This window comes from Haliaeetus leucocephalus, unplaced genomic scaffold, assembly GCF_000737465.1.
Source record: "Haliaeetus leucocephalus isolate CR32 unplaced genomic scaffold, Haliaeetus_leucocephalus-4.0 Scaffold136, whole genome shotgun sequence".
Classification (NCBI taxonomy): Eukaryota; Metazoa; Chordata; class Aves; order Accipitriformes; family Accipitridae; genus Haliaeetus; species Haliaeetus leucocephalus.
In genome coordinates, this window is record NW_010972572.1 from 2,195,742 (window position 1) to 2,219,772 (window position 24,031).

General features: G+C 41.9%; 1 protein-coding gene across 1 annotated transcript in view; it reads right to left on the reverse strand.

Annotated features, from left to right (window-relative positions):
- The window catches only part of LOC104843146 (S-adenosyl-L-methionine-dependent tRNA 4-demethylwyosine synthase-like), a 107,917-nt gene extending 85,086 nt beyond the window's left edge, over positions 1 to 22,831 (reverse strand). Inside the window, exons 1-7 of the mRNA XM_010585918.1 lie at positions 22,694 to 22,831; positions 21,834 to 21,974; positions 21,174 to 21,275; positions 20,170 to 20,364; positions 19,091 to 19,372; positions 17,739 to 17,861; positions 3,906 to 4,032 (exon numbers count right to left, since the gene is read on the reverse strand). Of these exons, the coding sequence (XP_010584220.1) occupies positions 3,906 to 4,032; positions 17,739 to 17,861; positions 19,091 to 19,372; positions 20,170 to 20,364; positions 21,174 to 21,275; positions 21,834 to 21,974; positions 22,694 to 22,825 (1,102 nt within the window). The 5' untranslated portion in view covers positions 22,826 to 22,831. The remainder of the gene's footprint in view (positions 1 to 3,905; positions 4,033 to 17,738; positions 17,862 to 19,090; positions 19,373 to 20,169; positions 20,365 to 21,173; positions 21,276 to 21,833; positions 21,975 to 22,693) is intronic.
- Positions 22,832 to 24,031: the final 1,200 nt, after the last annotated feature.

Sequence of the window (24,031 nt, forward strand, 5' to 3'; positions counted from 1 at the left end):
AGAGGTATCCTGAACACCCTGGTGCTAAATTGTAGGCTTACTTAACCAGTAAAGACAGAACGATCCAACTGTACTGCAGCAAAACTGCACCTGTGGTAGCAGAGACACAACAGAATAATTTATACAGTGTCAGTGGGGTTAGTCTTTGGGTGTCATTAATCCATTCCCATTGTGTTGCCTACCATGAAAAGCAGTTTTATTTAGTAGTGCTACAGTAGAAAACAACAAAGCAAAGAGCGTGTCAGAAATACAGGGTATGAGCAGCTTAAGAAATCCAGGTCCTTGGAATCTCCTAAGCAAACAATCAGCTCTTCAGGATTTTGAGCTTGTTTTTTCCTCTGTTTTATTCCTCCACATTTAAGAAAAGCACATCAAAGAGGACCTGAAGCACTGCTAAATACAACCATAACTTGATAGGGATGATGAAACTGGCTGTCACTGTGTGACATCATGTTTGACCTCCAAATATTTCAAGAAGTCAGCTGCAGTAAAACCATGATACCCCAAACTGCAGCCTTTGGTTTCATATTCGGCGTGATAATTTCTTTGGCTTTCAGTCCAACCATCACTGTCAATAAAACATTTGGCAAATCAAAGAGCGGTTAAGACTAACAATGGTTAGCAACCTAAACAGAGCACAGGTCTTTGCACTATTGCTGTACTTATTTTACAGCAGCAGGAAAACGATAGTCAATATTTTGTACTCGTAAAATAAGCACAACTGATACAGGGGACACTGAAGGAACCACCATGGATTCACAATGGGTTTTTTTTACAGTCACCTTTCCTATTAAAACAGCAGCTTGAGACGCCCTCAAAAGCTAAAGAAGGATTTAACTGTACTTCCTGAAAAATCGGGAGCTCTGGAAAGGCAAACTTCACCATATACAAAATCCTCCTGGTACCCAGGCCAAGCAAAAAACCTTTCAGCCCAGCAGGGATTGTTACAAGAATCTACAAGCAACTGCAGAAAGCAAATGCAAACATGTTAGGCTGTGTCTACTAATCACCACAGGAAACATTAATATGAAAAGTTTGCTTCTATTTTCAGTTTATTTCTACCTAAACAGGTGAAATTACTAAAGCATTAACACAGCAAAATGGTACCACTGCAAATAGAACACAGCCAAATACTTCAACTGTCAGCCTCTCTCCCACAATATTTGTCACTTGGAGGCACTAAATAGTTTGCACTGTATTTGTATTTTATGGAAGACTGAACACTGATGGAAAGGGAATCAGCGTTTTCTCACCACACAAGATTGGCTATGACTTTAAAAAGCAACTACTACAGAGCATCTTTATAAAAGTTATTTGCAACCAGGCAACTACAAGGGCTAAACACCTATACAACCCAATAGGTGAGGCTATATTTAGCTGAAATTCAACACCAGTGCCCAAATAAAACCATTGTTTTAAGCAATATTCAGTTTGCCTACAGTAAATTTGTCTGAAGGTGAATCAAAATAAAAAGAGTGAACATTACAATAGTCTGAAGAGATGCTATTCAAAGGCAAACTTCTGTTATGCAACTACAATTTAAAGGAACAGCTTTCTCCTGAATCACTAGTACTGGTTCTTCCTTCTCTTGAGCTAATTATGCCCTCAGGGATAATCTTGAAAAGACACTAAACCTACAGCTAAAGCAACCAGTTGTTGCTAAATTAGATTATCTTTTGACTACATTGCACTTGTTATTTTGGGGGGAATGGTGCTGAGGGAAGGAGAGAGTTGTTTCATTTTTATAACCACATAAGCCTGTCTTGATGTGTTATTTGCAGAAAAAAACATTATATGACATGTGAAAAAAGAAAGGCAGCTTCTCTTCACTGTTGAGTGACCATTAAAGAATTAGGTGAGCAGCAGAGGAAAGGAGAGGAGGGTTGTGCCAGCAAGAAGCAGTTGTAAACTGTCTGGATACAGACACAATAGTTTTAAGTCTTTGGAACTGCAGATTTATGTAAGTAGATGTTACCAGTTAATCCAATGCTGGCACTATCCTGAATGTCAAAGGAAGGGAGAAATAAATACCTACTTATCTGGATAATGAATTCCTGCCCCTGGAACATCGCAAGGAAGTCCAAGTTCTCTGTGGAGCTTGTCTTTGTGTCAAAAAAATTATGGTAGAAAGATGGCCTTCCCTCCAGCACTGTTTTCATTTTCCAAATGACCACTTTTTATATACCATTAGAAAAGCACAGTTTCATTCACTCCCCAAAACTGAAGAAATACAGACTGGGTCAGAAAGTGAGCCAGTGTGAAACACTCCTGTGGCTACCACAGCACAACACAGAGCCAGCAGAGCCCTGCACTACAGAAAAGACAGGGCAGTGTGCTAAAAACCACCCACTACTCCCCTCTCAGAAGTCAGTACCACAAGCAGCCTCCACAGCCCATCTAGGGTTCCTGTGTCCCAAAGCAAAAACTGAGATGTCTGTGGGACTTGGTACACCCTTCCATGGAGTGAGTAGCCCCTTTAACCTCTCAAAACAGGGGACTTGCAGCAGACAAGCGTGCTTACCTCCCTGCTGTCCATTTCTAGACAGCCATGTCTCCAGCAGCCCACTCCCACAGGCCTGCTAGCCAAATCTACCAGTCCCCTAAACTTTCTTGCAGGCAGATAGAACAATTAGACTTCTGGATCACACACAGACAGTAGTAACTAATTAAATGAATAAATAAAAATAAAAGACTGTAACAGTGCTTCAGCTGCTTTGCAGCATGCTGCAGCGTAACTGCCACCACATTACAGCCTTCAGAATTTAAGCTGAAAAGATGTATTGAACCACCCTCCTACAATCCAGCAGCAGCACCACTATGGACATGAAGAGAAGGCAAAGTCACTGCCACTCCTTGCTAAGCCTTTGCTTTATTCTTTCAGACTATGAATTTAAAGACTGCCTTTTTACTTTATAACTGTGCTAAGGTTAATGAAAAAAACCAATGACGAAACATGTCAGATACTTGATGGGCAGAACACAAAACCAGTCACCTACAAAAGCTCGGGCCGAAGAACAGTTGAGAACCTGGAGAGCAAAGGCTGAGATCCCACAGCTGCTGGATTCACACAGGACATGGTTAAAACTTCAGAGTCCAGCTCTTTAGCAAGGTGCCTCCACTGCAATAACCAGAAGTGCGTTCTCAGAAGCATCACGAGAGATACTATTATTTAGCAAGCAAGAAAACTGAGCATTCTCTCATCCTAAGAGATAAAAGAAATTAGACTAAACTCCCTTTAGTCTCCAACTGAGCAGCATAGGAAAGCTCACACCACCCTTCTGGCTCTGTCACTCAGAACTGAGGCTTCTGAACCACAGGGCTGTCAGTCTGGCTCTTCTCATGCTTGTCCTTTCTTTTAAAAAAGGCGTTAAGCTCATTAAAACTGTTCTCTACAGCTCATAGGAGCTCTACTGATCTAATCATCTAGTGGATTGTTAGTTTGAACTACTTCCATTTCTGGAAATAAAGTTTCAGCAACAAAATCAGAATTTGAAACTGAAATAAAAGCAGAGGACTAAGATGGAAAACAGAGATGCAAAGCTGATCTTTAAATATTCTTTGAGAAACCTACACTCTAGGAGCTAGAGGCATGTGGGACTATCATCTTCTCTCTCAAGCTGCCTTAGCAGATACATTAAACCCTGTGAACTCTGATACACTCTCCACACATCACAGCATGCATCATGCTGAGATGTATCACCCAGCTTTAGATTCTTCCCCTGCAAACAATTAGGTACAAACAGCCCCTGCCTAATCTCTGTCCTGCTTTTGGTTAGAGCCTAGCATGACTGAGGGTCCAGAACAATATTTTTAACAAACAACACCATCTTCCACTTGCTCTATTAGAAGTCTACCACTAAGACCTCAAAGCCTAGTCCCACCATCTGGTCTTTGCAGATCCTCACCTTGTTTTGTGAGCGCTTCTCTCAGAGCCAGGGTTATCATCTCCCTCTTTTCACCTTCCTCCTTCCTCCCAGCATTCTTGTGAGTCAAGCTCGTTCCAGTATCTCCTTCCTCAAGCTCACGTTCTCTCTGTTTAAAGACAGTGAATTACAGTCATTTAGATTCAAGCACCATGTTTTAAGCACTGTGGCACAGTTCAGCCACAAACCTGCTAAACTTAAAACTGACTCAGGTGCCCACACATGAATTCTTGCATTCATGTAGTCCTGCATTTTATCCCATCAGACTCTGACCCTTCAGTAATTTAGGACAGTAAATTTGAAAAGAAAAAACCTGCAACACACTGTATTTGTTCTAACACAGCAATAAAATTCTCTAGGAGATTTTAAGAAACAAGGTGTTTGAATCTCATCTGAAGAGTGATATGGACTCCAGGATTTAAGCCCAAGTGTTTCATGATCGCACAATAACCTCATCTCTCTGCTGAATGCAAACTGGAGGCAGCAAACCATTTTGTGCCTGACACACAATTGCCTGGAGTGACAAGCAGCTATTGTCCCAATTATTTGGGACAGGTCAGGGAAGAAAGCCACATCACTGCAATGACTTAGCCCAGGAGTTTACAGAGTAGAAGTTGTGCTCTCCACAAGTCACCTAAGAAGGCAGCCATGTGCACCACCAAAATTCAGTGATCACCAAAGGCCCTACAAGAAAAGGCTGTTCCCCCCTGCCCCACAGTCAACTCCAGACACATGAATGCCAACATCCCACCCAAGTTTGGCTTCCAGCAGACCCTGGTTTATAGACACAGTTAAGCCCTTGGAGCTTACTTAAAACCAAATGCAGGAGTATCATGTGTTAGCATAAAGTTACAAGCAGAAGAAGCAAACTCTAGCACGCAAGAAATCATGAATCCCCTGCTGTATAAGTGTCACTTCTGAGACTTTACAGGTATTTATTGTTTCATGTCTGCACAAAGAAGCATGAAAGTGTAAATAATTACTTTGATATTTCATGCAACTTGTAATCTGTCAGTCCTTTATGGCTTTTTTGAAATATTAAAGGAGTTGTGGATAAACAACAAACAAAAACCAACAGAGGACATTTTGTTTTCACAAAACTGAGGCTATTTCACATCCAAGCCTCTTTTGTGCCAAAGACATCAAGAAGCTCATACAAATGCTCCCAGTTTGAGTCTACCCACCAACTGTTAACATCACTAAGGAAACCAGTGCTCTTGACTTGCCAAACCATGTTTTTCACAAACAGGGAAAGTAATCTAGCTGTTCCTAGACACACAGACAGATTTCTTTTGTACCTGAACAAAACTTCAGAAAATAAAAGGTGTCTCAGAAGAAAAATAAAATAAAAAATAAAAAAATAAAAAAACCCCCACACAACAAAAAACCCCAAACCAAAAACCAAAACACACACAGACTCAGAGCTTCAAGGACAAAACAGAGTCCGTAATAAGCACTTGAGAAGTGAATAAGAAAGGAAAACATTTAGGGACAGAGGTTATTACCTTTCCTACTCATTTTGAATAAAACTTCACTCACACTTTCAGGGAGGTTGTGCAGGAAGGTATTATCTAATGACCGGTAACACAACATGGTCCTTACTGAAGGAGAAAGCTGTTTCCATTTTCTACTTCCTTTCACTCAGTTTGCTGAGTTTTTAGGCAGGATTTCACTGGTTTCTACAACACATCAAAACTTCCCTGAAAGGCTAGCTCTATTAAGTACTTGTCATTTGTTGGGTTTAAAAGCTCTTTTCTTGAGACTTCATTTATCAGCATGATGCTTCAACAGTAAAATATTCATATTACTGGAAAAGTCTCATGCATAAGGAAGGAAGGACATAAAATCTTCATCTTTTAACTATCAAGTCTTAAATAAAGAGCTTCTACTCCCACAAGCTATCATTTAACCCAGAACTAGGCCCAGCCATCCACTTAAAAAGGAAAGGCACTATCTTAGCACAGATTTGTTAGCTACTCAAAGCAAAATGCTACAAGGGATTTACAAGTGGACACGTACTGGCTTGTCTGCTCTACAATCTCATGCCAGGTTAATTCTCCCAGAAGAACTAAATATGCATTATGGAGCACATAATAATATTAAAAATGCAGCAATTGACTTAAGTATAAATGAGACATCCCATCCAAGACACCCTTCAGATACAGAGAAAGTCTTTCTGAATTTAAAGGTTTTGCTTTTCTACCTGCCTGTTACTGCGATATCTGAGAAAAGCACCTAAACATAAGAACAAGTAAAATTGCCTTACTGGCAGGGCAGAAACACATTTCAATAATCATTTTTCCCTTCGCAGAGATGATAATATTTTTCCCCCCTCATCCTGATAGGAAAGCCTGTAAACAAAATAATAATTTGTTTTTCTTTGAATTGCAATACCTGACTTGTTCGGTTTGGCAAGTGGCTGACTTCAGATATTTCTTGCAGGAAATGGAATTCACAGCCCTGGGAGTTTTACTTATTTGCTTAATAAACCTGTCATATCTATTATTTAGGGTTTGAGTGGAGAGAACAAAGTTAACTTCACACAGAGCAAACTTCTCAAGTTCTGGTGATTTAGCAGAAAGCCCTGTAGTAAATCCAAGGCAAATTACTGTCTTTCCATAACAAATCAAGCAAGCAGTGACAAAAGCCAGCTTTTCATGCCCTTGAAATACTTCACTGCTGAAAAACTGAAGAGTCATCCTCTGGTCTGTGTTCACAAATGAGAACCCACAGATGAGAAAACCTAGGGATACACTCCAATTCCTTGGTACCTCAAGGCTCAGCACAGCTCCTGCTGCAGCCTGCTGGAGGCTTTTTTTTTTTCTTTGCTACTGCCACTGAAGCTGACCTGAATAAAAGCAATTGAGCCTCAGGTGTAAGGACTGATGATCACCTCCTCTACAGGTGAAGGCAAAAAAAAATAAAAAACCTCTTCCCCTTTACCACCATACAGGCAGAGGCAGCAAATACTTTATGGACAGGCAGAAGCCCATTTTTGATGGGTCAAGAGCAGAAGGTATCTGAAACAGGACATAGACACAAGCAAGGACCTCAGCATTTCCTGCCAAAGTAGAGGTACAGCTGCCCCTCTGACAAATCACAGTTCAAGTGTTTCAAATTATTTCCTGCAAACATGCCTATCAAACTCATCCACAGCCACATCCACATATGACCAACAGGACACTGCCACTTCTACTCCTCTTTGGAGTGCTCTCTCCAGGATGTCAAGGTGCCTGATATCTCCCTGTGTTTTCAATTTTATTACATCGAACGCTCTTCAAACTAACATGGCAGGGGTGAGAAAAATACAGGAAGAGACCTAAACTCCATGCAAAGAAGTACTCCCTAAATTAACTTAATTTAGCATTTTTAGCCTCATGGCTCTACTTATTGATGTGCCATGGCTGAAAAAAAAAACCAAGTTCCCTGAGAAGTTTTTACTCCTGGAAGGAAAATTACACCCAGAAATATCCCAATTTTGACTAAACTTCTTTCCTACTTAACCTCCCAGTGGTCAAACATGAGGGAACCCCCAGCCCTATCATGATTTACAGCCTCATCCATCATAAGGCTCCAGGATCTTTTAACAAATGAAAGGCACAAACATTAAGAAAACAGTAATACATCAGGAGCTGGAGCCAGGACTAACAGAACCAGTGCTAAAGGAAAACGTTGGCAAGGCTATCAGGAAAAGACTGCCTGCAGCCAGAAATTTTAGTAAAACTTTCCCAGGGGAGTCATTAAATGAAGTATTAAAGTTCATGAATTACATGAAGAGTTAAAGTTCACACCAAGCGAAGCTCTGGAAGCAATACTCTAGCAGCAAGAGGACAGCTAGAAAAGCTGACAACTTTTCCCCTAGTTCAGGCTTATCTGTCAGTGGCATCATAGACAAGAACCACGTGGGGGGGTTTCTGAAAGTTGATTAGACATTAGGCTGCCCACAGGAACAGCACTCATTTCCTTACAAAGCAGCCTTCCTGCAAGACTAAAACACATGGAAAAAGAACAGGACAGGGAGCAGACTTCCACAAAGATACTCTTAAACACAACAGAAGAGGAGCAGAAGACTGCTAGTGTACTGTGGGGACCTTCCTACTCCAGGTACAAAGCTCCGGCTGTCACAACCCAACCGTGACAAATGGAGACAGAACTGCAATTTGCTCAGTCCATGGATGAAACATGCTGCCAATCTCACTGTGACATGGGATACTCTAACTGCTGTCAGTCACCAATAAAAATGGCTTTGAGCATTTAAAAGTGAGCACAAAAATGAATACTGGAAACTTGGATTGAGTAATCGGTGAACCAGCAAACACCCCAACAGCAAGAAAATCTTATTAAAAATAGCTACTAGAGTCTACATAATCACAGGCTACATATCCACTCCATACATCGTTGCTCAGTTAAGCACAAAAGCCTGAACTGAAGCAAAAAGCAGACAAGGGTTGAAAGCATGACAGCTGAGAGATAAGGAACTTGGCAATCCATTACCTTGCCATGACTGAAATAGGAGGTGGCTTGATGAAAAGCAAAAATCTTTTTTCAGCATGGGTCCCTAAAATGGGAAAAGCCCCTGAGAAGTTCTGACTGATACCAACAAAAAAAAAACCAAAACACAACAAAAAAACCCCACACAACAACAAAAAAAAAACACCAAAAAACACCACACCAAACCCAACCCAACCCACCAAAATAAACCACCAAAACTCAGAAGCAACATTTTTTTTTCCTCCTGGAATAGAAACCTTTGTGAATTTTCAATAACGAACTAGAAGGAAGTCTCCACCCACATCTACCTTACTACACTGTAGAATAACAGAAGGTCCCTCCCTGAGGCAGCAGGTACTAGCTGCCATCCAAAGAAAGGATGCTACCGAAACAGACCTGCAGCTCAGCCCCCCCAGAGGGAATCTTGCATTTTCTTTTGTTTGAAAAGTCAATGATGAGATTTTTGGACATACAGAACAGCATTTTAAAACCCAAACTCATGCAGACAAGTAATGACAGAAGACTTATGCTGCTACCCAACTGAATCAGTCTGAAAGGGCACTGCACATCATCTGTGAAATGCAGAAGGATAAATATCCCACCAACACCCATTTTCTTGTAGGTTGAACATTGGCCAGAATCCTCAAGGACAAAAAAATTCCCAGATCACAACTCTAAAAAAAAAAAAAAAAAATATTTCTATCTGCAGGGCTACAGAGGGGTTTAAGATTGCTTCACTGAGCTATAACATCACTGCTCTGCTGTAGGGAAGGTTTTTACAAGGTGTCATTAAACCACAACTCCATTTCACATACTGTTGCATGATTCTGTCAACATTTGTTTGATTTGGGAAACTTGCTTGGACACACCATAAAGACGACTGATTTTCAAAGGAAACAAAAGAATCAAAACTAAAAAGGCATCTGTCTCTACCCAAAAGTGACTAGCTTGTATTTGAAAATTGGGCTATATAGTCACATTTTTATTCCTTTCTTCTGTGCTACAATAATCACAACTAAAATCCAGGTAACACGATTTAACAAACAAGAGTCCTGAAATGCCCAGCCTCAAACCAGCAAGATCTTCCACTTCAGTCCATTCTGCTTTCTCACACACAGAGCACACAGCACACATCCTTTCACAACATCTTGCCATATTTTGCAGATTTTTTTTTTTTTAAATGGCTCTGTAAAAGACCTCCACTCCATCACTTCTTTCTTTTCCTTGCAGTTTAGGACTAAAAGGGCATTTCATTTCAACACCAATCATTCAAGTGGTCAAAACACCACACACATATTTAAAAAAAGAAAGTGCAATGAATTTTGATTCTACAATCATCTGTTATGTTTGAAGAAGCCTCCAGCCAATCTGAGCTAATACCAGCTAGAGGTGTATTTCCTAGTAGCAATATCTGTTGTGAAAAATCCAGCCCTTGTAAGCAATGAAGCTGGCTAGACTGCAGATTGCTATTTTATATTAGAAACCCTGAATGCCTTCCACAGGAAGGAGGGCATCCAGTCCCCGCTAGCACACTGACATAAGTCAGACACCAGGGAGCAACACCCAGTTCTCCTAACTGCCTTAGTTTTCACTGGTATTCAGAATTCTTGCAATGCAGGAAAGCATCTAACCATAAAATGTTAATAGAGGTTATGAAACACTAAGAAAAGTGTCAGGCAGAGAGACGCTTTTCCTAGGACCACAAGAGTCCCAAGCACAACTCCCCACTTGGCTTAGTCTTCCCAGGAAGACCATTTTGTCAAAGACTACATGCAAGCTCATAATCAGCAGAAGTCAGTGCTAACTGGAGAGCAGCACGGGAAAGTCCCTATTTGCACTTTCTCCACCTGTCTCCTCCCCAAGTAAGAGCTGCATACAAGTCTTCCAAGCACCCAAATTAACGGTTTTGGTCTGTAGCCCATTCAATGATATGCATCAACCAGCTTTTCAGAATTATTGGATGAGAAGCCATGAGATTATCATAAGAATACATTATTAAAGTCAAAAGGAAATTGCCTGGTTGTAGAAACCATAATCAATCTTCATTGACTGTAAGATAATGTAAACTAGGCAATTAAGAAAACAGACCAAGACAGATATCCAGGAGCCCTGCCCAGCATCCCTCAAGACCCAAAGCCCCACTTTCCAAAATTACAGGCCAAAGAAGAGTCAGAAACGACTTGGTGCTTTATCCTCTCAAGAGGGACACAGCGCAGTTCCATGCACACAACCGCACAAGCTGCTCTTCCAGCAAAGCCTTGTGCTTCACACCTGGGTCTCTTCTGCACGCTTGTTCACAGTAGATGACATGTAACAGCACTCCTCTTTTAAAGACTACCAACCTGTTGTTCAGTAGTGCTGATCATCACAGGGACCCAGCCCAAATGAGCTGGGTCAGAATGACCCCACACACAGGGATCACTTGTTAGCACAGATACAGACCCAGACTGCCTTGCTGTGAACCACTAGCACAGAGGATCCAGCCATGCCAGTGGCAAAAAGGAAGATCATTTCCTCATGCAAAAGCTTAACTGCACTATTACAAGAAAAATCCACAGCATGGTTTGGCACATGTGTAAGTACTCTGTGTAACACAAAAACAGTTTAATGCCACATTATAGTGTCCAGCTCCATCTGCAGAGCTGGATAATGCTACTGCCGTTCTCTTATGCCACACTTTTCCATTGAGAAAGCTTTTAGGAGTCTCCATCTCGTCTGCATATCCACACCACCTAGCAAAATGCAATCCCCATCTCATACCAAGTCTCTGCAACCAAGAGCAAAAGAGGGATGTTGGAATACCAGCTCTGACGTGAACATGGAAAGGTAGATACTTTGCCTGCTTTGGCAGCCCAAGTATCAGCAAAGGAAGTAAAATCGTTGCTCATCTCATAACAGGAAAGAAAAAGCAGCTCTCGCTGTCCATAATTAGTGCTACCCTTCACACAGAGGGGCAGGACACTGAACAAGATAAGGATGTATGCTTTTGCAGTTGAGAACCACTTACAAACTATACTGACCACCGGGCAGTCACAGCAAATAAGCATGTTTGATGGGAGACTGCGTGTGGACAGGCTTACTGCCAGCTACACTGCTGAATGACCAATCTGCAGGGTTTGTCTAGCAGAACATGGACACATTTACTGTACCTCACAATACCTTATTCAAACAATATATTTATTTGGCAACAGATGCTGTGCTCCCACAGGACATCCTTGTGCTACTCTCTCCTTGGATACAGCAATGACATCAACAGGCCAATTCCTGCATACTTCTCCCAGTAATTACCATCAGCAGGTAATTACTCTGTGCATTGATTTGTGGACTTCTGTCAACTGTGTTATTTGACTGGCAAGAACCTTAAAAAATGCACAGGAAAAAAACACCTGAGAAAAGCAGCACAAAGTTCATGAAAAATGGTAAGCAGATGGGCTGGAGTGCTGCAGGCTAAGCCCTGATCATCTCCAACAACAGATGTGGTCAAGAAAAGGTTGCAAATAAAGAGGAAGCCTAGCACTCAGGGGGAATTCAGACTTCCAGAATTTTTTATAAGTCTCAGCTCTGCTTCACTACCCGTTTACTAAGTTACAACAGACTAAAGAACAGCAAGGGATATGGGAACTACCACCCAGGGCAAACATAAAGAGGTTTCATTCATAGATCTCAAAGCCCTTACAAAGGCTTGTCAAGGAAGTCATTATCATTATCACATGTCAAAGACAGAACGTCCAGCCAGAGGTTACCTTCAAAGTAATTTTTTCTTTTTTTTTTTTTTTCCTCTTTTTCATTGGGTACTCCCAAGTCTTACATAGCAAAGGCACACCTCAAGATCTCTTGTAATGTTGTTTATGAATTGTAATTCCTTTCAATAGTCAAGGTTTAGAGATGAAAGATTTGAACACAGGAAAGGGGAAGGGTGAAGTGTCCCTGTGACAAATCCAGATTTTAATGCTGGAAGTAGTCCCCAAGCAGTTAAATGATATTTCTTAAAGCTTCTTTAAAATGTAGGATCACACTGAATTCTAAGCCAGAGCAGCAGAGGTCAAAATCTAGCCCAGAGACCGAGCTGTTGCAGATAAGAGCACATTTTTCCTATAGGAATCTTTCACCCATTTTAAGTTAGAGGAAGTTTTTGGAGAGCTCTAAATGTTCACATCACTTTTAGCTGTTTCTAAATCTGACAGTGAAGTACCCCAGCCTTATTCAATTCAGTTAAAATATGGCTAACAATTCTTGCATACTCTAAAAAGTTTCTGCCTGCAACACAAAGTTGCGTACAATGCTTTGTCTGTAAGCCTTATACCTTAAATACCTTAACACTCACTGCCCCATTTTCAAATAAAACTCCAACCAAGTTCATGAAAAGTTTCTTCACTCAGTGTCAGCAAGGTTTTGTCTTCCATAGTAGTCATACGCTCACAAAGGGCTCTTAAGAAACATTGCAAGTGGTGTGATTTACAATCCCAGTAATGGTAAATGGCTGACATAGGATGACTTTTTAGGGAAGAGTGCCAAAGCAGATCAGGAAACCTCCCCTGTGGCAAACGGACATAGAAGTAAACTGAAACTTCTTGAACATGCTCTCTGGGACATATTTTGTTTCCTATAAACTCAGTCTCGGTTTTGCTCTCTCGCACACATCTCTCCTCTGTATTTACTTTGCAAATGTGACTACTAGCATCATTAAACTTTGTTTTAGAAAACAAGAACATTAATCTCAAAATTGTGTCAACAAAATATGCCCATTTGATTACTTCCCAACCCATCCAAAAAAATTAGGATATTATTATTACTATTACTCATGCCTGCAGTTTATAAATATGAAGGTTAATAAAGCCATTTCATTCCCTGGGAACAAGTCTAGATTGATCTGTCTTTCTAGTTTATCACAAACTCCCAGCTGTGGGAGATAATCTACATTAAGAAGTGGTGTCCCTATGATTAATAGCAGTCTTGCAGGCCACAAACATACCCATTAGGTTTCACATTTTATCTGATAAATACATTTCAGGGGAGTAACTTTGGAGGACAGGGAAAGCATGCCACAATTGTAAAACTTAAAAGTTCACTTAGTTATTAAATCCACTAAGAACCGCCACTGCCTTCTGCTGCTGCATAAAAGCAATTTGGAGAACAGAGCCAGGTTCTCAGCCTAAAACCCAGCAGCTGGAAGGGTAGTAAATGCAAAGATAAACCCAAACCTTAACCCATCTAGCTGTGCATCATCCAGCCGCACCTGGCACCACAGCCTTGGCTCATCAGGCACCTGAGAGAAGCAGCCTCAGAGCTGACAGCCTCAGACCTCCCCAGCCCTCCTTCAGGCTATGGTCATATTACGCACTGTTGGACTTCCATGCCTAGCAATTCCCTTCATGAAAGCATAGGCATTATCTGTACTGACATAAAGGTTTGATTCCAGTTCAGGACCCTAATAAGCATCACCTGCAACTTTATCACCCACAGCAAGTTCCAAAAATTTAATTATTCAGAAAACAAAGGGCTGGATTTTAGGAGCTACGAAGTAGTCATCACCACATAGTATGAGATTTGGTAAACAAAGTGTGGAATTTACCTCTGTATCAGCCATCATTTTATATATTTGAATGATTTCCTGTTGCCACCCAGCCTTGTGCCAATTTTTGCACTCAGATTCAGTGTGCAGAAGGCACCATCACCTTGAACTGTGTACCTTTACCCTCAGAAGCTCTTTAAAAATCCATCTCTCTTCCAAGGGAGAGTATGTAATAGCTACAACTCTACCAGGAAGAGAGGTTTTGGCATTCACCTTGAATTCCTGAATCCATCTGCCTGATCCAAATGCCTGCAAGAATTGAGTACCTGTCTCAAGCCCTTTGACAATACTTTGTAAAGTGCAATGAAGCTACAGCACATGGGGAAAAAAAAGGCTGTAAAACAAAACTCAGCCTTGATTTCATCAAGTCAAGCAACTGGAGATGGATGCAAAATTAAATTAAGATCACCTGCAGAGATGTGAGCAAACATTTATTAGACACACTCACCTCCACAGCCTCACTCTGTCATCCCATAAAAGGCAGGACAAGGAATTATGACTATCTGTGACTGCACATCTGTCTTATCTGCTAGTGATTCTCACAGGAGGCAACACATGCCTGCAAAAAGAGATCAAAACTGAACCCTAAAACGTTTCAAATTAACCATGCTGCACAAGGCAGAACCTGCTGTTCTATCTCCGATATGCAGAGGAGTTAATACACAACACTGACAACCACAAAGCACATGCTGAAAACTGTTAGGCATATTTCAAATACAAGTAACTCTGCATACGAAGAACTGTCTGTGATAAAACCCTGAAATACACAACTTTTCTTCAAACTTGCTAGCTTGTATATGGATTGTTCAGATACAAAAACCCAAAGAACTTGCATGTGTCAGTAAGGATTAGTGCAACACAACAGATTACATCAGTGTAAAACAAAAGCATCAGAATAATTTTACACAGTTCACCATTCCACGACAGAAAAAAATGGCTAAAGGGACAATGCAACTCATCTGAAAAAGAAAACTTCTCATTGCGCAAACTCAAAGCCACTAAAGTGACAATGTGACTTAAACCAAAATGCACTGGATTTAAACAACTAAATCTCCCCACCTGGGAGCAAGAGACTCTGATCATGATAAATTACTTTCATAAACAGAGATCATCCTGCTCTTTCATATCAAGTCTTCAGCATTTATTTTCGTTATAGTATATAACTGCACCTACGGGATCATTTTACAATTCAAGTGTTTGCATAAACCTGTTGCAAGTCAATGCGCACATTCCCCAGGAGATTCACCACCAAGATAAAGTCATTCTTTCGTGCAGCTAATGACAGGGGTAGCCATCAGTTCAGGCTCCCTCATGAAATATTTACATAGCTATATCCTGCCATCACTCTGGAAACGACACCCCCGTTCAAGAAAGCTGAGAATTTATACTGAAGTTACCGCTGAGGGCCCTTTCTCCATTACCTGCTCTGGTTACAGAAGTACGAAACCAGAAACGTAGTTTGCAGCTAGGCAGATCAACCATGCAGAACAGGAATAAAGGAGCCAATAATGAGAACCACATCATTTAAGGTTTCAAAATTAATCCAAAAACCTGGGACATGACTACAGCAGCACAGTTCAGTGGCATCAGTGACAAAGAAAGGCTGATCCACAGTTTTAGGGCCTCCTATCTCATCAGCCGACAACAGCTCACATCCAAAAGGGCCAGGACACTTCAATTCACAGTAAGAGTATAATTCCAGTCCAGTTCCATACCGACACTTGCACTCTCAGGATTTAACTACTTGCAGAGGCAAGAGGGCAGCGTTCAGCTGTCACGGCAGAACAACTGTTTGCCATCTCCTCCAAGGAGAAGGCAGCAGATCAAAACCTGCAGCTTACAACTCCAGATGAGCATCTGTGCTCAGACAGAAGCTGTCCCTTGGGGCTACTTGGGTCAGAGCCACAAGAACCTGATCTACACAGAGATACAAGTTACTACAGAAGTGTAAGTATGTACAACATACAGGCCTTACATTACTCAAGAAAAGCAACGAGAAAGCTAAGGAGAAAGTAGTTAATTGTTTGAATTGTGCATCAGCCAGTCATAGACAGCAATAAATTTTCACTGCCTATGTACAAAACCATACCACGCTGACTTCAGCCATGCTCACTACCAGGACAATGAGCACAAGAAGCTAAGAGCAGGAAGTATTTTATTGCTGTGCTCACTTCTTATTCATAAACTGGACTATGATATGTGGTTTTCCTGGTTTACAACACTATTTGATCATGGTGTTGCCATATTTTGTCAGTCAATGAAAACTCAAAGCCTAATTTTTCATAAAACTGCTGGACGACACCACCTCCCTTCCGTGGTCTAAATCATCTCCCAGGGCATGCTGCTCAGAAAACAGTTCCCTTTTTGTCAGTGACCTCTAGTGGTGAGCACATGCAGGAGAGGCGAAAGAGGACCACTTCACAGCACGGTTACAGGGGGAGAACAATGGATCCTTTCTCCCTCCAAAGGAATACCAAACTGTTCATCCACCCTTCTCTTGCAAGCTGCAGTGCACAGGTCCATACAAGCTCAGGGACAGGAGCTCTCACACAGCAGTCTGCCTTGCCCCCAACTCAGTGGGGCTACTCTCCTAACAGAGTTTGTTACAAGCAGCGGGAAGTATTTTACCTCCTTCCCCCTCCCTAAGGTGAGGAACAGAGATCCCGACGCTTCTCTTGTAACCTTCTCCCCTCCTAAGCACGAAGCCTCCTGTGATCCAAGGCCTGGCTTGCTGTGGCCCAGCAGTGTCATCTCAGCTCAGGCTACTGAGGAAATTCTTACGTTTTGGGAAAGACCTGTGAGAAGTCCACGTCATGGAGGCATGCAAGATAAGGAAGGTGTAATTACAGACGGAAGTAGGTTTGTTGAGAGAGGGATGGATAGCAGGTGTCACAAGGAAAGACACCACCAGGGAAAGATCACTAAGGGGGAAACAAGAGTCAGCAGATGGCAACACAGTATATCACAGGTCCATCCTGGGGCCAATCCTTCCCATCCCTACTGCCAACTGCTCGGCCAGCAAAGAACGTGGGGAGTACACTAAGGCTTAGCCTAGTAGCTATTTATATCCTCACTCCTTTTTGTGTGCTAATCAAATAAATGAGTTTGATATATCCTGTTTGCAGGCTGAAGACAGAAAAAGAAACATGAACAGAACCACACAGGAACAGAGATAGTTAACACCCTGAAACGAAGGAGGAATTATGATTGTCTTTGACAGGCTCAGCACAGGTCAGATCAAGCTCACTGGCTTGCTCTGCAAGCATAGCACCTCATCTCAGGGCAGCAGCGAGCAAGACAGAGAAGGTCTTGCAGCAGCGTGTTACTACTCCACATGCAGCTTTGCTCCCCGTCATGACATACCAGCACACACGCCTGCATTTCAGCTGACATACCCACAGGCAAATACAGTAACAGGATTTGTGTAAGACACTGGACTGTGAATCACAGTGGCAGAGATGTACATTCAGATCTGAACGTTAGCTGTGGAAGTGATTTTTCCTCAGACTGAAAATAACAGGTTACCATTTCAGCATTTGGTTGGTGAACAAGCCACAGTTGACCGGTAAACTATATCCAACACACCTCCAAGTATGTTCTTTTTTGTGACAGGTTCTCCAATAGCTCCTATTTTACTCTCTTTTTAACTAGATCCTATAAATTCGAATCCAGCAGGTAATATTTTAATCAATTCAACTGATCAGTGACAAAGACCTGACAGTTCTATACTCACTGTAACAGCAGTTACGTACCTTTGCTTTCTTCATGTGGCTCATGATACTGCCAAGATCTTCAACATCAATGACTGAATTTGTGCCTCCAGCTTCCTCACCATCAGCCTCCTCATCGCTACTGGTTTCAAACAACTCCTCTGCCTGGGTAAGAGATCAGAGAAAAAAAAAAATCAGGAATGTATCTGAATTTGAAACATAAGACCTTCATCTATGCTAACCAGTGAGATCAGCTCTCACAATCAGTAAAGACTACTGAAAAACAAGGAATAGTCTACCAATAACCTGTATAATGTATATGAGATGCATTTAAGCTTGGGGCTTATCAGTGTGTATTTTTAAGAGTTCAATAGCACACAGAGCACCTGAAACTCAGTCCAAATATCCTGCCTCCAGGCTGCTCTGTTCTCCTCATGTGCCTATCTGATCAAATGAGAAGCAATACAGAGGAGTCCAACTCCCACTGCATACTGTGATGATCTAGAAGCCTAAACCCCTTTAACTCCTCCACGTGCCCCTGTCTGAATGAACAGGGAATGAGAGATCTGCTTTCCAAGTCAAACTCTTCACAGAGCAGAGAAGTTGTCTCCCTTTCTGTACACAGCCAAGGTACAGCACAACAGCATTGGTGTTGGTGTAACAGCAAGATTTATTCCTCTTGTTCCTGCAGGAGTCAGCACTCTCAAGCCCACTCAGCCAGAAGAGCCCGTATTTCCCTACAAAATTCAGCATGGCCATAGCAATCATTTCCAACCCACAATAAATGGCTTGCAGGGAGGATTAAAGTGCCATAGCAGCTCTGGGTCTTGCACTGTAGAGCAAGAGAGAGGATTTCTTATTTAAAAACCTGCAATCAACAAACATTCCAGAAGACACACAAATAATTACAGGCACATTCAGAGGAATTACAGGACTTGCTCAGATAACACTTCCCCAAATGCCTTTGGCAAAATCTTGGGATGCAGGCAAACCACCTAAGCTTCAACAAGTCGAAGTAGAAGCAGGTTAACTGCTCACAGGGAACTAAATGCTTAATTTGGCCATGAGACAAAGCAAAGACCCTGATGACAACCCAGACTGGCTCTCTGGAGCATATGTCACAACATATACCTCCCCCTATTCAAGAGGAAGACTCCCTCATCATATAAATGCCATCTAGCCAAGGTCCATCACTAATTCTTTGGTTCTTCTTTTTGGATGGCTTATTCTACTTATCTGCCATGGGATCTCATCCCTCTTCCCCCCCTGCTCCAGAACAAAGAAGTATCAAGCTCCCAGACCACCCCTCTGGGCTGTAGAAGGAAGGAGAGAAGACAAATAGTGCTCCAAGGGGCACTAAAACAGAAATAAGGTCCCACAGATTTTGGCTCTACCTCAGTATTCTCATATTCTGATGCCCCATGTTCATGATCTGAGCTCTCCTTGCTCTGCTTCCCCAGAGATTTGCACTTCCCTTTCTTGCACTTCCCACTGCAGGGTTTCTTTTCCCCTCTGCAGAGTGCCTGGAGCTGACTGAGGAACTTGGCTTTCCAGGCTTCAAAGTCGGCCTCAATGCTGCCATGCTTGCTCTGCGCCACATTGCAGTCCCCCTCAGCACGAGTCATGATGCGGCTGGCACTGAGCATCCACAGCCACTTGTCAATATTTCTTCCAACCTAGGATAGGACAAAAGTTAGAGGGAAATTAAATGAAGTCCAAGTTAAACAAAGCAGGCAACTAAGAAAGCAAGGACCAAGCCTGGAAACAGAGCTAGTGAGCTGCACAGGACTGCAAGGCAGGGACTTCTGGACTCCCTCTCACCTACTGACTGAGAGCACAGACAGAAGTCAGTTTGAACACCAGCACACACCCTCAGGCTCCCATCTGAAAATACCTCTGCTATTACTCTGATGTGATAAGAGATGAGCTCTGGGAACAAGCAGCTCATTGGTCAAAATGGCCACACGCATGACACATTTCATATGGCCCCAGCTATACAAACATAACAACCTGGTGACAAGCCAAGCCATTTTTCTGACTAAGATGAAACTAATTACCAGGCTAAGATACTGCCATATTTTACATCAGGAAATAAAGTTGAAATCCACACAATACAGCAAACTACATAAGTTCAGGAAAAGTGCTCTAAACTAAAAGGCAGCAAGTGAGAGGGTTTACAGTACTGATGGAAAGCTTTCAAAGCTGGGAAATTAACTCAGTAAGGATTCACCAAATGTATTACCATACCTCCCAGATTAATGCAGTGCTTACGGGACTCCTTTCTCATTTAAAAGGGCAGCACAATTGCTTCACAGCTGCATTGCCTGTGCCCTAAACCCAGTCCCTAATCAAGTCCGCACAACAGCTGCAATTCCCACACAAACTACCAGTATCATTCAGTTTTGTAGCATTTAAGAAAGCTAAGCCTTTCAGAGGAGCAGAAATCAAAGAAAGGTGCACAGGAGATACTTACTGTGTTGTAATGATCAACATAAACTGAGTTTCCCAAGCCAAACACAGCGTATCTCAGGCCTTTCAGATAAGTTTTCCCAAAGCGGAAGTCATTCACAGCCTCTTCCAACCACTTGCAGAACCACGCTGCACTCTCGGTTGGCTGTCCATCTGTGTATGTAGCTACCAAGAACACACAAATGTTCCTGCTGGTTGTCTAATAATATAAACAAAACAGAATAGGAAAGATCACTGCATTTTTCAGAACACTTTACATCAGCCAGAGAGCTGTCACACATGGGCAGTTGGAAGAAGTCAAAAGACAAGATTTTTTGCTAAGTGGGTCAATAGTCTTCCATGTGGGATGCTGCAGGTGATAATCCCAACAGTGGAATGGCCACTCTCCCTGCAAAGCCATCCTAAATTAGCCAAGAGAGATCAAGCTGTCTCTCCCCTACTTAACAGACACACAGTGCTAAAACAGAACTGGACATCTACCTTCCCCACCCCGATCAACAGCTTCTTGAATACTCTTGCAGCAATAAAGTCTCCCATGGATTCAAAAAGCAACTATCAATATTCACAGAAGAAAAATCCATCAGGATTACTCAATATAAATACACCTCACAAGAATTTTCTAACTTGTAAGTCTATGAAGGCTGCAAAAGTACCACCATCTACTTATTCTGATTTTGAACACTTCCCCAGGTGTACACTGTCAGAGACAGAACAGAGGGACCTGGTGCAGCCACTCACATAACTCACACCCGAGTTACAGCACTAGCTCATACAAAGCCACTGTCAGCACTAAAATATTCTATGTGATCCTTTCATAGTAATTTTCAAAATTTAGGTATTTTCTGCTGAGGATTGATGGGCTATACTCACTTACATAGAAAGGAAGCAATTTTCAAACACACAGCTTTGGGGATTTCCAGGATAACAGGAGAGAAATACAAGAGGAAAACAGCTTTCACAATCTCAGGAAAAACTTGTATTTATTATTCATATTTATGATGTACCTACCTCCTCTGATAAACAATCATCTGGATCATAGTCTCCCATGCTAATGACTTCCACAGGCAAATTAAGGGCAATAACTGCTTCAGCCAGACCTTTGGCAAATCTCTGAAAAAAGAAATGTAGAAAGTTATCGATTACTTCAACCCAACTATCATAAGATACAAACAAGCCCTGCTATGCCCAGTCACAAGATCTCTCCCAGCACAGAAAGAACAATAACACAGGAGAACTGGACACTGGACCTATAATTCCTCATGTTAAAATAAAAAAGTATACTGGCTGAAAGAAGAGTTTTACATGAATTTTAATGACTCATGATTTTACATTTACACACACAAATTAAATTTCTTTTTGAGAAAGCACCCAAAACAGCCCTTCGCTCTAAGACAACCTGCTAGCAAATTAAGAGTATATTGTAAGAGTAAACTTTAACCTTCATAATCAATGTCTCTACTGCGTGCCCCACTTACAGGGAGTAGAAAAATTCTTGTTTTTATATAATTTTCACTTATCTTTCATGTTGGGCAATGACTTCTAATGAGCTAATGAACTTTCTGATGAACTTTTAGATTTTTACACACTGCAGAGTTTCTAAGGCAAGCAACGTATTTGAATCTCAACAACATTTCAAACCAACTTCATGTGTGTGAAAAAAACTTGTACCTTTGCTGTGCCAGTCTGAGACCCATAGAAAATCTTTACCCCAGCAACATAGACCTCCTTTGCCTGCAGGGTGGCATATCCATTTACTACTTTGTCTTCTATTCCTTCAAAAGAAGCAGGATTTCCGTTGGATTTTTCACCCTATGAAACAAGCACTGTGTTGCATTCAATCCCTTTTCAAAGTGACATTAGCCCCATTTTCCCAAAAGCATTTAAAATTCAAATCCTCTGACCAGACTCTCAGCACTACACAAATGCAACAGTCAAAGCATTTTAGTTTCTCTCACACCTAGATAAACACAGGAGTAACTATTTCTCTGAACTAAGCCATGCTACAAATACACTCATCTCACACATCAGGGAAATAACAGGATCCAGCTGAACCTGAGAACCTTCCAACTTATGCAGCAGAACTTTACTCACCTGCATGAGGAGGTTTTAAATTCCTGAATGGCCTAATCCCACTCCCATTCTAACACTAGTCCAACTTTGTCATTAACATCACTGGAAACATAAACATGAAAACACTGGGCACAAGCAGAGTGATTTACTTGAAGTGACACAGCAACCCAGGCTGACACATTCTCTCAGTAACAAAGTGAGAAGTGTTCAGCTGAGAGCTGCTCTAACATCACAGCAATGAGGGCATTTAGTTAGCCACAAACATAAAACAATCCAGACTGAGGATTATAACCATCAGATGAAGTAAACTATGTTTGGGATTTGCAACAACCTAGGTGGGCCCACAGTGAAGTAGCACATTTCACTGCACTACTGGGTACCTTTACCCGGCAGCTATTTACGTCCACACATAGATTTTTGGGGTCTTCTCAGGCAAGAGTGTTTACATGTTCAGTTACCTTCTTTTTGGTTTTGGTGGTGGTGAACTGAATGACAATCCAAATGCTGATCCCAAAAGCAACAGCAGAATAGATGTAAAATCTATGCAGCCATAAGGACACCAGGCACGTATAGAAGTTCCACGTATCCATTGAGACATCTAAATCTAGATTAAATCACAGATTTAGCAAGAGCAGATTCCTAACAGTATGAATTTAGAATGAGGACACAAAAAGTAATCATACAGTACCCACAGTCTCATGCCATTAGTTATTCCTCAGGCTCTGCAGAAAACAGCTTTTGGCTAAAGACAAGACACTACAATTGAATCAAGGAGCCTTCACCTCCTCAGAAGTGTATCAGCTGAGTTTCACCTGTGTATCCAAGCTAACATTTTAGGCTGTCATACCAAAACTCTGTTTGTTTTTTTTTTAGATAGGGCAGGTTCTGTTATAAGGAAAGGCAGAAAATACTTGTGCTGTTCAAGTGTCTGAAAGTAAAAAGTCCTTGTGAAACATCCACTGTATCGTACTGGCCTTAGTTTTGCAGAGACCCAACACATGCACATCTGTGGAGCTAGAAAGCTCCGTTTCAAGAGGGAAATCATCTCTACAGAGCTTGCTGCTGAACACAACCCTTGCTTGTATGCATTAGGTACCACACTGATGACAACAGTTTTGTCCCAGAGTTTCAAGGCCAGACTCAAACCTGGATTCAATTGAAAGTACTTTTTTGGAATTCTATCATGTGAGTGAAGTTTGATTTGGAACAACCAAGATTTCTCAAGTTGGTTCAGCACATTCAGGGTACATAATATTGTAGCCATGAGCGTGCTTGCACAGTGCGTGTGATTATCCATTTCCTATGAAACATTCAGGAGCTTAAATAAGGCTTGTTTGTGACATTTATTGACTGAGAAACACAGATGACACCATCCTACTGTTATCTGCAGTCCTCTTGGATCTCGTTTTTGCAGACATCAGACAAGAGCACAGAAACCAAGTATTTCCAAGAGGCTGGAAACTTTGCTATCTTACTTTTCCCCTGGGCTGTTACTTACAGTACCAGATCAAAAGCTTGAGGGAATGCCCCTCACCCCTCCACCAGCAACACCAAACCTCCCAAAAGAAAAGAGTGCTTCCCCTTGTGTTGGCAGCCCCAGTGCTGTCAGCCCACACAAGCAGCAAACCCCTCAAGGGGGGCTCCAGAAACCTGCAGCAGCCTGGGTATCCCGCTCCACCTCCCCCCCGTACCTCCCCCCTGCAATTACCCCACAGCACCCTCCTCCCCATGCCTGACACCCTGCTGGAGCTGCCCTCTGCCCCGCACCCCTGTACCTACCCCAGTACCTGCCCCTC